Source organism: Triticum aestivum, chromosome 7A (assembly GCF_018294505.1).
Source record: "Triticum aestivum cultivar Chinese Spring chromosome 7A, IWGSC CS RefSeq v2.1, whole genome shotgun sequence".
Classification (NCBI taxonomy): domain Eukaryota; kingdom Viridiplantae; phylum Streptophyta; class Magnoliopsida; order Poales; family Poaceae; genus Triticum; species Triticum aestivum.
In genome coordinates, this window is record NC_057812.1 from 502,269,108 (window position 1) to 502,281,547 (window position 12,440).

Below are 12,440 nucleotides of genomic sequence, written 5' to 3' on the forward strand. Positions count from 1 at the left end.
GTCCGCCAGGTTGTCGAAGGCTGCCTCCAGGGCCCGGAGATACTCAATGAGCATCTCAAAAGCCTTGTCTCGTTCTCCTCTGGGGTAGGAGTATGCGTAGTGACAGGTGTAAGGCACATGGCACGGAAGATAACGGTAACGACGAGTCTTCATCATGGGGAGGACATCCCTGAGACGAGCTATCGCCTCGCGGGCTGCCATCTGCATAGCATGCCTCTCCGTAGGCATGACTCTTCCCAAGAACCGGAAGCGGCGTAACTCACCACGCCCTCCCTTGAACTGCACCGTGGCCTGGTGCATGGTCAGACTGTCGTTGACTCGGTGCTGGCAGAGTGTGAAGACTGGGCGCACAGATGGCCCCATCGCGACCTGAACGATGAAGGAAAGAAGCTTGATGAACCCATCGGGCATGTTGGCGAAGGTCTGAGACTCGCAGCTGTTGTCGGCCATCTACAAAAGTAGGCAAAAATTCTGCATGGTCAGATCATAAATTTATGCTGACTGACAGAAAATGACTACAATCAAGAAAATATGGAAAGGCTCAATCATGCTAATAACCAATTAGCGATCGCACCTAGTGGCTTCCTACAGTCAGCCTGGCTCTGGTACCAAGCTTGTCACGACCGGTTTTCCAATAAAAATATTTATTGAGAAACCAATCTTTTGAGTCCAGTATGAGAGAAATCCTCCTCACTGGTAGACAAATTCTTGATACAATAAGCCAGTAGCATAGGATATATTACAGGGTTGAGCTAGGGCTGCTCAACAAATTATTACAAGCGCGCCAATAATTATACATAATGGCGGATATAACACAATGGTGTGGTGGCATACTACTGACTCGAGGATAAAGTGATGGTGGAATAACACAGGGGGAAATGTGATAACACGACTCTCAAACTGGCATCTCATCGAGCGTCGAGGTGAGGCTCTATAAATTTATTCGGGTTGCGGAAGCAGATATAATACAGTGACCAAATCCAGGGTCGCACGAGACTGACTGGGATTCCTCTAGGCGTCGGACTCGCTATCGAACTCTTCATCCATGAGATCGCCTTCGTCAGCATCTGGCCAAATCAACAAGCCAGTGAGTACTTTGAAAGTACTTGCAAGACAGTTCGGACGAAAGATATAACAAATGCATGCATGAATGCGTCATGATTAATTCACCAATGTACATTCAAAAATTAGCATAACGAGGTAAGTAAAAGGGAAACGGCGGTAGTCCGCCTGGAATCCCACAAAACATAAATGAAGACCGATCGGGTGTCTGAAGCGACGCCTCGAAACGTGAACAAATAAATATAAGGAAATGATGCCACAGTCGGGCGTCTTAGCGACACCACATAAAGGGCTTTAAAAGGAATGCCACAGTCGGACGTCGGGGCGACATCATAGAAAGGGCTTTAAAAGAAACACCACAGTCGGGCGTCTTAGCGACACCACATAAAGGGCTTAAAAGAAATGCCACAGTCGGACATCGGGGCGACATCACAAAAAGGGCTTTAAAAGAAATACCACAGTCGGGCGTCTTAGCGACACCACATAAAGGGCTTGAAAAGAAAGTAAAATACAATAATGCCACAGTCGGACGTCTGAGCGACATCGCAGAAAGGGCTTTTATTCACAAGTAAATAATACTCATAATAAACATTCAATTTATGAGAATAAATGGGTTAGTCCATTCACAGGAATAATCATTTAACCGGACTTAGCACTCATGCGATTCACCGGAGTCTCTGTCATCAAAACTGACATTTGATCAGGATAAGATAATATCGATCTTGGACATGGAATAGATGATTTGGAGGAATATATGACTCTGCAGAGTTTGTACAAAATTTTTCCCACAGCCAACGGATTTCCGTAGTCCCGAAGGACTAGTTCCGTTTACGGTTTTTCGGGAGAAAACACAGCTAACCAGTACACACCCATTCTACCTCTCGATGCTAGGAATCACCCTAGACATCGTCCAAGAAAAACTTTTGAGACGGGGAGATCACAATCTCGAATAGCATGGGATCAAATTTATATACGCGCGCTCTAAGGGGTGCCCCCCTCTCGGTCCCAACCGGAAACACCCATGCCCCCTGACCGGATGACTGGCTTTAATCCAGGGCCATGGAACCATCATCACGGCCTCTCCTTTTTGGTGTGTACCAGGAAAGCGGTTTACAACTTACTAAGCCATATTCCTTACGGAAAACCTGTGGTAGTACAAGGAAGGAAGAATGGAAGGAACTGGAATGATACGAGTTGACATTGAAGTCACATAGTCTGGCATAAGCCTGGCATGCTACAACACTGCCATCTTACCCATCCTCATGCCAACACATGGCCATGCATACTCACATCCATCCACTCATGGAACTCACTTGCCTCATCGTCTCAGGTAACAGGACATTCATCGGTATGTTCATCAACATGCCATAAACTACTTAATGCAAACATGCCAAAACAATCATCATATCAAAAGTTTCAAACATGCTTGCCTGGTTCAGAGTAGTCGGAGCCTAGCTCGGTGAAGTTCGCGGCTCCGTCACCTCCTTCGGTATCTACGGTATAAAGAAAATATATGCGCTATCGTAAATACCAAGGGTGCACAAAAAGTATTCCAAATATTTTTCAAATAAATCTGATAAAAAACTAGACAAAATTTTAAAGAGAACAGAAAAAGAATCAATCAAAAATACCTTTCTGTTTAAAAGTTATAAAGGTTTTTGTCCAGGGACTCATCTGTAATGAAACAGAAAGTTCCCAGGGGCTAGCTTATAAAAATAGAAAACGCTTCGGCAGAAACTACGCCAGCCCAAAGGGAAAGCGCATTTGGCAGAAGGCGTTTTCAGAAAACGCTTCGTTTAGAAAGGACAGAGAGGCTGACAGCGGGTCCCGCCTGTCAGGTTTGAATATACGAACGGGGCGGCAGATTTCGCCGGTGCCCGAGAGACGCGGTGGTCGCCGGCGGCGATCCACGGCGAGGCAGGGGGATCGGAGGGTACCTCCGTGTTCAGGGCACCTTCCCGCGTCGGTTGGTGGTGGTGGTGGTCGCCGGCGAGTACCACGTCGACGGCGAGCTTTGCTCCGGCGGACGGCGGCTCGGGTGGTCGAGGGACTCGTCGGAGAGAGCTGTGAAGGACAAATTGATGCTGGCGTTAGCTTACTGGGTGCTAGAGGGAGTAACTGACGGGGTTTGGGCTCCGGAGACGGCCTCACCGGAGCGAATCGTGGTGGAGGCCGAGGCGGATCGGGGCGGCCGGAGTTGGGGGTGTAGACCTCCTCGAGGTCCTCCGGGTGTCTTGGCAGAGCTTTGGTGAGGTGTAGAGGTGGTGCGTGCTCGAGAGTGAGCTCGGGGGCCCTTTTTATAGGCGGCCCGAGGCGGTGGCCGTGAACGGGGGTCTCCGGTGAAGGTTACGGCGGCGCAGGGCTTGGTCGGGGGTAATTAGGACGTTGGGCGTCATCGTGGAGGTACACGGTTCCGTTTAGGTGCTAATCGAGCTGGGATTTGGTGCTATGGGCGAATTCGACAGAACGGGGCGGCGCGGGCCCGTCGGCGGCAGTGAGCACGTTCCGTGCTTGCCGGGCCACGGCGACGGTGCCATGGGCGTGCGCTAGCATGCATGAGGCCACGCGGAGAGCAGAGGGGCGTTGGGCGGCGCCGAACGGCGTTGAGCCGCCGTTCCGTCCCCTGTTGGCTGCCACGGGGATTCGGCCGCCGCAAGACACGCCGCAAGACACAGGGGCGCCACCGACGCTGGGAAGACGCCAAGCGCGCGTGCGGGGGTGCTGGCCAGGGAGAAGAAGCCGCGTGCAACGCGCCAAGCGCACTGTCAACGCGTGAGTGAAGCTGACGGACGAAAAACGACACTGAAGTCTGAATTTTCTGAATTTGCAAAGGAACAGTGCAGCTCAGGTGTTTGACAGAATGTTTTTGGCCTCTGGGGATTTTTCCTTGAGTTGATTTTTGGTGGAGTGGCTTCTCATTGCTCCAGTAGGCTGCCTGATTTTTGGTGAAATTTTTGGAGAAGTGTAGGTATGAATTTCACCAAATTTGGCAAATCTGGTCCAAACTTGCAGAGACTGAATTTTGAAAAATTTGAAAAGAGGAGGAGTGGATCAAGATGGTTCTGGGTTGTGGGTACAAAGGACTATCCAGGAGAGTTGGTTTGAGGTCAAAATTAAATGCAAAAGGGTACTTGCTTTGAAAAACTCTCAGGCTCCAAATAATTTGCAGAATTGATTTGAGGGAAAAAATAATTAGAATAAAATCCAAAACTTGCTTGGATTAGTTGGGACAGAGAACTTAGGTTGATTACAAGGAGGAGGGGAGGTTTTGGAGGGGTTTTACCACATGGGCAAAATACAAAGTCATGGGTGGTTTTCAAGATATGAAAATCCCAAGTTTTTCATAGAGTTTCTTTTTAAAAGAAAAAGATTAAACTCCCAAAATAAATTTGAGAGGGAACCAACAGAGAAGAAGTTTCAAAAGATCAAACACCATAGTTGAATAAAAATAAAAACCTTGCCAAAGAAAAGGAAGTTTTTAAGAGGAAGGTTTTCTGGAAAAAATTTAAATGGCCTCTTTTCAAAAACCACAAAGTTTTTGCTGAAAACCAAATAAAAATTTTGGAGTGTCACAGCATTGGGAAGTAATAAGTAGATGATGGGTTGCTAGAGTGATAGAAGCTTAAACCCTAGTTTATGCGTTGCTTCGTAAGGGGCTGATTTGGATCCATATGTTTCATGCTATGGTTAGGTTTACCTTAATACTTTTGTTGTAGTTGAGGATGCTTGCAATAGAGGTTAATCATAAGTGGGATGCTTGTCCAAGTAAGGACAGTACCCAAGCACTGGTCCACCCACATACCAAATTATCAAAGTACCGAACGCGAATCATACGAACGTGATGAAAACTAGCTTGACGATAATTCCCATGTGTCCTCGGGAGCGCTTTTCTCTATATAAGAGTTTGTCCAGGCTTTTCCTTTGCTACAAAAAGGATTGGGACACCTTGCTGCACTTTATTTATTTTTGTTACTTGTTGCCCGTTACAAATTATCTTATCACAAAACTATCTATTACCTATAATTTCAGTGCTTGCAGAGAATACCTTGCTGAAAACCGCTTATCATTTCCTTCTGCTCCTCGTTGGGTTCGACACTCTTACTTATCGAAAGTACTACGATAGATCCCCTATACTTGTGGGTCATCAAGAATATTTTCTGGCACCATTGCCGAGGAGTGAAGAGCCTTTGGTAGGTGGAATTTGGTAAGGAAAAATTTATATAGTGTGTTGAAATTTACTGTCACTTGTTACTATGGAAAGTAATCCTCTAAGGGGCGTGTTCGGGGTATCTTCACCCGACCAGTAGAGCATGGAGTTGCCCCTCAACCTACTGAACCTACTGAAAATGAAAATGTCTACTTCGAAATTCCTACGGGTATGATAGAAAAACTGCTAGCTAATCCTTTTGCAGGAGATGGAACATTACATCTTGATGAGCACCTAATATATGTGGATGAAGTTTGTGGATTATTTAAGCTTGCAGGTATGCCCGATGATGTTATCAAGAAGAAGGTCTTCCCTATATCTTTGGAGGGAGATGCATTGACATGGTATAGGCTACGTGATGATATGGGATCATGGAACTACAAACGATTGAAATTGGAATTTCATCAGAAGTTTTATCAAATGCATCTTGTTCATAGTGATCGTAATTATATAATGTATACATATATATATAATTTTTGGCCTCGCGAAGGAGAAAGCATCGCTTAAGCTTGGGGGAGGCTTAAATCAAGGTTATATTCATGCCCCAATCATGAGCTCTCAAGAGAAATGATTATCCAAAAAAATTATGCTCGGCTTTCTGATAACAATCGCACCATCCTGGCTCTTTTATGATGAAGACTATTGAATTCAAATGTGATTTATTGGAAAGAATTAAATGCAACTCTGAAGATTGTGATCTCGACGAAGGTAAGGAGTCAGGTATGACACCTAAGTTTTATTGTGTTAAATCTTTTATGGATACCGATGTTTTCTGTAAATTTAGCACTAAAAGTAGCTTATTTCTGTGAATCTTTTGCTACTCATGTTGATCTCCCTAAGGAGAAGTGGTTTAAATATAATCCTCCCATAGAAGTAAAAGTAGTTGCACCTATTAAAGTTGAAGAGAAGACTATCACTTATAAAGATCCTATTGTTCCTACTGCATATGTTGAGAAACCACCTTTTCCTGTTAGGATAAAAGATCATGCTGTGGTTCGTAAAAGCAATATTAGAACCTATACACCTCCTGAGCAAGTTAAAGTTGAACCTAATATTGCTATTGTTAAGGATCTCTTGGCTGATAATATTGATGGGCATGTTATTTATTTCTGTGATGAAACTGCTAGAATTGCTAAACCTTGCGCTAAAGATAAACATAGACCTGTGGTAGGTATGCCTGTTATTTCGGTTAAAATAGGAGATCATTGTTATCATGGCTTGTGTGATATGGGTGCTAGTGCTAGTGCAATACCTATTGACTTATACAAAGAAATTATGCATGATATTGCACCTGCTGAGTTAGAAGATATTGATGTCACAATTAAACTTGACAATAGAGATACTATTTCACCAATGGGGATTGTTAGAGATGTTAAAGTATTGTGTGGGAAAACTAAATATCCTGCTGATTTTCTTGTTCTTGGTTCCCCACAAGATAGCTTTTGTCCCATTATATTTGGTAGACCCTTCTTAAACACTGTTAATGCTAGGATAGACTGCAGAAAGGATGTTGTTACTATTGGTTTAGGTGATATGTCTCATGAGTTCAACTTTTCTAAATTTTGTAGACAACACCGTGAAGACGAATTGCCTAGTAAAGATGAAATTATTAGTCTTTCTTCTATTGCCGTACCTCCTAGTGATCCTTTAGAACAATATTTGCTAGACCATGAAAATGATATGTTTATGAATAGAAGAAGGGAAATAGATGAAATGTTCTTTAAACAGGGGCCTATTCTAAAACACAACTTGCCTGTTGAAATCATAGGGGATCCTCCTCCACCCAAGGGTGATCCCGTGTTTGATATTAAACCATTGCCTGATACTCTTAAATATGCTTATCTTGATGAAAAGAATATGTATCCTGTTATTATTAGTGCTAACCTTTCAGAGAAGGAGGAAGAAAAATTATTGAAAACTCCGAAGAAGCACCGTGCTGCTATTGGATATACTCTTGATGATCTTAAGGGCATTAGTCCCACTCTATGTCAACACAAAATAAATTTGGAGAAAGATGCCAAACCAGTTATTGATCACCAACGACGGCTGAATCCTAAGATGAAAGAAGTGGTAAGAAAAGAAATACTAAAGCTCCTTCAGGCAGGTATGATTTATCCCGTTGCTGATAGTCAGTGGGCAAGTCTTGTCCATTGTGTTCCTAAGAAGGGAGGTATTACTGTCATTCCTAATGATAAAGATGAATTGATTCTGCAAAGAATTATTACTGGTTATAGGATGGTAATTGATTTCCGCAAATTAAATAAGGCTACTAAAAAGATCATTACCCCTTACATTTTATTGATCAAATGCTAGAAAGATTATCCAAACACACACATTTTTGCTTTCTAGATGGTTATTCTGGTTTCTCTCAAATACCTGTATCAGCTGATGATCAATCTAAGACAACTTTTACTTGCCCTTTTGGTACTTTTTCTTATAGACGTATGCCTTTTGGTTTATGTAATGCACCTGCTACCTTTCAAAGATGCATGATGGCTATATTCTCCGACTTTTGTGAAAAGATTTGTGAGGTTTTGATGGAGGATTTCTCCATTTATAGATCCTCTTTTGATGATTGCTTAAGCAACCTTGATCGAGTTTTGCAGAGATGTGAAGAAACTAACCTTGTCTTGAATTGGGAGAAATGCCACCTTATGGTTAATGAAGGTATTGTCTTGGGGCACAAAATTTCTGAAAGAGGCATTGAAGTTGATAAAGCTAAAGTTGATTCTATTGAAAAGATGTCGTGTCCCAAGGACATCAGAGGTAAAAGAAGTTTCCTTGGTCATGCCGGCTTTTATAGAAGGTTCATTAAGGACTTCTTAAAAATTTCTCGGCCTCTGACTAATTTATTGCAAAAAGATATACCATTCGTCTTTGATGATGACTTTGTAGAAGCATTTGAAACACTTAAGAAAGCATTAATCTCTGCACCTATCATTCAGCCACCAGATTGGAATTTACCTTTTGAGATTATGTGTGATGCTAGTGATTATGCTGTAGGTGTTGTTCTAGGGCAAAGAGTTGATAAGAAACTAAATGTTATTCAATATGCTAGTAAAACTCTAGACAATGCCCACAGAAATTATGCTACTACTGAAAAAGAATTCTTAGCAGTTGTATTTGCTTGTGATAAGTTCAGACCTTATATTGTTCATTCTAAAGTAATTATTCACACGGATCATGCTGCTATTAAATATCTTATGGAAAAGAAAGATGCTAAACCTAGACTTATTAGATGGGTTCTCTTGCTACAAGAACTTGATTTGCATATTATTGATAGAAAGGGAGCTGAGAACCCCGTTGCAGATAACTTGTCTAGGTTGGAAAATGTTCTTGATGACCCACTACCTATTGATGATAGCTTTCCTGATGAACAATTAAATGTCATAAATGCTTCTCATACTGCTCCATGGTATGCTGATTATGCTAATTATATTGTTGCTAAATTTATACCACCTAGTTTCACATACCAGCAAAAGAAAACGTTCTTCTATGATTTGAGACATTACTTTTGGGATGACCCACATCTTTATAAAGAAGGAGTAGATGGTATTATTAGACATTGTGTACCTGAGCATGACCAGGAACAGATCCTATGCAAGTGTCACTTTGAGGCTTATGGAGGACACCATGCTGGAGATAGAACTGCACATAAGGTATTGCCTACTCTCTTCAAGGATGCCCGTAAGTTTGTCTTGTCTTGTGATGAATGTCAAAGAATTGGTAATATTAGTAGACATCAAGAAATGCCTATGAATTATTCACTTGTTATTGAACCATTTGATGTTTGGGGCTTTGATTATATGGGACCGTTTCCTGCCTCTAATGGATATACACATATTTTAGTTGTTGTTAATTACGTTACTAAGTGGGTAGAAGCTATTCCAACTAGTAGTGCTGATCATAACACCTCTATTAAGATGCTTAAATAAGTTATTTTTCCGAGGTTTGGAGCCCTAGATATTTAATGACTGATGGTGGTTCACATTTTATTCACGGCGCCTTTCGTAAAATGCTTGCTAAGTATGACGTTAATCATAGAATTGCATCTCCCTATCACCCACAGTCTAGTGGTCAAGTAGAATTGAGCAACGGAGAGCTTAAATTAATTTTGCAAAAGACTGTTAATAGATCTAGAAAGAATTGGTCCAAGAAACTTGATGATGCATTATGGGCCTATAGAACTGCATATAAAAATCCTATGGGTATGTCTCCGTATAAAAATGGTTTATGGAAAAGCATGTCACTCTCTCGAACTATAACATAAGGCTTATTGGGCTATTAAAGAGCTCAACTATGATTTCAAACTTGCTGGTGAGAAGAGGTTATTTGACATTAGCTCACTTGATGAATGGAGAATCCTAGCCTATGAGAATGCCAAATTGTTTAAAGAAAAAGTTAAAAGATGGCATGATAAAAGAATACAAAAGCTTGAGTTTAATGTAGGTGATTATGTATTGCTATACAACTCTCGTTTAAGATTTTTTGCAGGAAAACTTCTCTCTAAATGGGAAGGTCCTTACGTTATCGAGGAGGTCTATCATTCCGGTGCCATAAAAATCAACAACTTCGAAGGCACAAATCCGAAGGTGGTGAACGGTCAAAGAATCAAACATTATATCTCAGGTAATCCTATAAATGTTGAAACCAATGTTATTGAAACCGTAACCCCGGAGGAATAAATAAGGGACACTTTCCGGAACGTTTCAGACTCCGAAAAGGAATAGGTATGTGGTACGGTAAGTAAACTGACTCCAAAACAGTTCTAATGGCAATTTTTTCCCGTTTTGGAATATTTAGAAAAATGGAAAAATAAGAAGCAGTCCGGGAAGTACACGAGGGCTCCACGAGGGTGGAGGGCGCGCCCCTGTCTCGTGGGCACCTCGTGTGCTCTCCGGACTCCGTTTTCTTGCATGTTATGTATTTTGGTCGGTAAAAATTCATTATATAATCTCCCAGAGGTTTTGACTCCTATATCATGCAAATATCTCCTGTCTTTGTTTCGAGCTGTCCTGCTGCAGATTAGAGCAACATGTCGTCCCAGGATTCAGAAGGAGAAAGCTATGTGGCTGACTACCTTGCAGATCCTAAGGTCTATGGGGATGTGGAGCATTGTGGTTGGACTACGGAAGAAGAAGAGGACTATGAACCCAAGGGAAGGGAGGAGACGAGCTCAGAAGAAGATGAAGTCACATTACCTCAACCTGGGGACATGCATGTGGAGTTCAAAAAGTCAAGCCTCCCGGATAGAGTAAAGAAACCTAAGATCGAGTTTATCCCTTTACGCCTCTTGCAGGAAAAAAAGCAGGAACTATGCAAAAAGATACTGAGGCTGGAGAAGGAGATCGATGACCTAAGGGACCAAAATTCTATCCTCAAGCGCAAATTAAGGAAGAAGCCTACGCCATCAACAAAACCATCACCTTCTTCACCAACAAAGAAGAACTGAGCATCGGGTATGGGCACTCCCCTTGGCAACTACCAAGCTTGGGGGAGTGCCCTGGTATCGTATCACCATCACTTTTATCTTTACCCTTTTTTCTTAGTTCGATCCTTTTAGTAATACCTTGATCTAGTAGAATAAAGTTTTTGGTATGATCTAGTTGTGAGTTTTGCCTTATGATCCCTCTATGTAATCGATTCCGTGAGCTTTATAATAAAGATTAGTGTTGAGTCAAGGGCTTGATGATTTTGTTATGATCTTGAGGGAATAAAATAAAAAAAGATAAAGAAAGAAAAAGAAACAAAGAGATCATATGGATCTTATGGAGAGTAATGAGCTCACATATAGAGTATGATGATTAAAAGTTGTTGAGAGTTGACAAACATAGTTTTGGTCATCATTGCAATTAATAGGAAGTAATAACGAAAGAGAGGTTCACATATAAATACACTATCTTGGACATCTTTTATGATTGTGAGCACTCATTAAAATATGACATGCTAAAGAGTTGACGTTGGACAAGGAAGACAATGTAATGGGTTATGTTTTCTTTCATCTGAGATAAATTATATTGTCATGGATCATCCAACATGTTGGGCTTGCCTTTCCCCCTCATGCTAGACAAATTCTTTGCACCAAGTAGAGATACTACTTGTGCTTCCAAATACCCTTAAACCTAGTTTTGGCATGAGAGTCCAACATATCTACCTATGGATTGAGTGAGATCCTTCAAGTAAGTTGTCATCGGTGCAAGCAATAAAAATTGCTCTCTAAATATGTATGACTTATTAGTGTGGGAGAAAATAAGCTTTATACGATCTTGTGATACATAAGAAATAAAAGCGACAGACTGCATAATAAAGGTCCATATCGCAAGTGGCAATATAAAGTGACGTTCTTTCTCATTAAGATTTTGTGCATCCAACCATAAAAGCGCCTGACAACCTCTGCTTCCCTCTGTGAAGGGCCTATCTTTTACTTTTATCTCCTACCTGACATAAGAGTCATGGTGATCTTCACCTTTCCTTTTTACATTTTATCTTTTGGCAAGCACAATATGTTGGAAAGATCCTGGTATATATGGCTAATTGGATGTGAGTTTTCATGAACTATTATTGTTGACATTACCCTTGAGGTAAAACGTTGGGAGGCAAAACTATAAGCCCCTATCTTTCTCTGTGTCTGATTAAAACTCCATACCCATAAATATTGTGTGAGTGTTAGCAATTGTGAAAGACTATATGATGGTTGAGTATGTGGACTTGCTGAAAAGCTCTTTTATTGACTCTTTCCTATGTTATGATAAATTGCAATTGCCTCAATGACTAAGATTCAAGTTTGCTGGTTCTCAATGAAGTTTATGATTCATACTTGAAATTGTGATTGAATTGTTACTTTAGCATAAGACATCATATGATAATAATTATATAAGTTGTTGTTCTAAGAATGATCATGATGCCCTCATGTCCGTATTTTATTTTTATCGACACCTCTATCTCTAAACATGTGGACATATTTTTCAATTTCGGCTTTCGCTTGAGGACAAGCGAGGTCTAAGCTTGGGGGAGTTGATACGTCCATTTTGCATCATGATTTTATATCAATATTTATTGCATTATGGGCTGTTATTACACATTATGTCACAATACTTATGCCTATTCTCTCTTATTTTACAAGGTTTACTTAAAGAGGGAGAATGCCGGCAGCTGGGATTCTGGGCTGGAA

The 12,440-nt window shown here is 41.4% G+C and overlaps 1 protein-coding gene across 1 annotated transcript in view; it reads left to right on the top strand.

The window, feature by feature from the left end:
- LOC123151429 (uncharacterized) overlaps positions 1–9,897 on the top strand; it is a gene marked incomplete at its 3' end in the record, with an annotated part of 49,162 nt that extends 39,265 nt beyond the window's left edge. Inside the window, exon 3 of the mRNA XM_044571146.1 lies at positions 9,764–9,897. Within this exon, the coding sequence (XP_044427081.1) occupies positions 9,764–9,897 (134 nt within the window). The remainder of the gene's footprint in view (positions 1–9,763) is intronic.
- Positions 9,898–12,440: the final 2,543 nt, after the last annotated feature.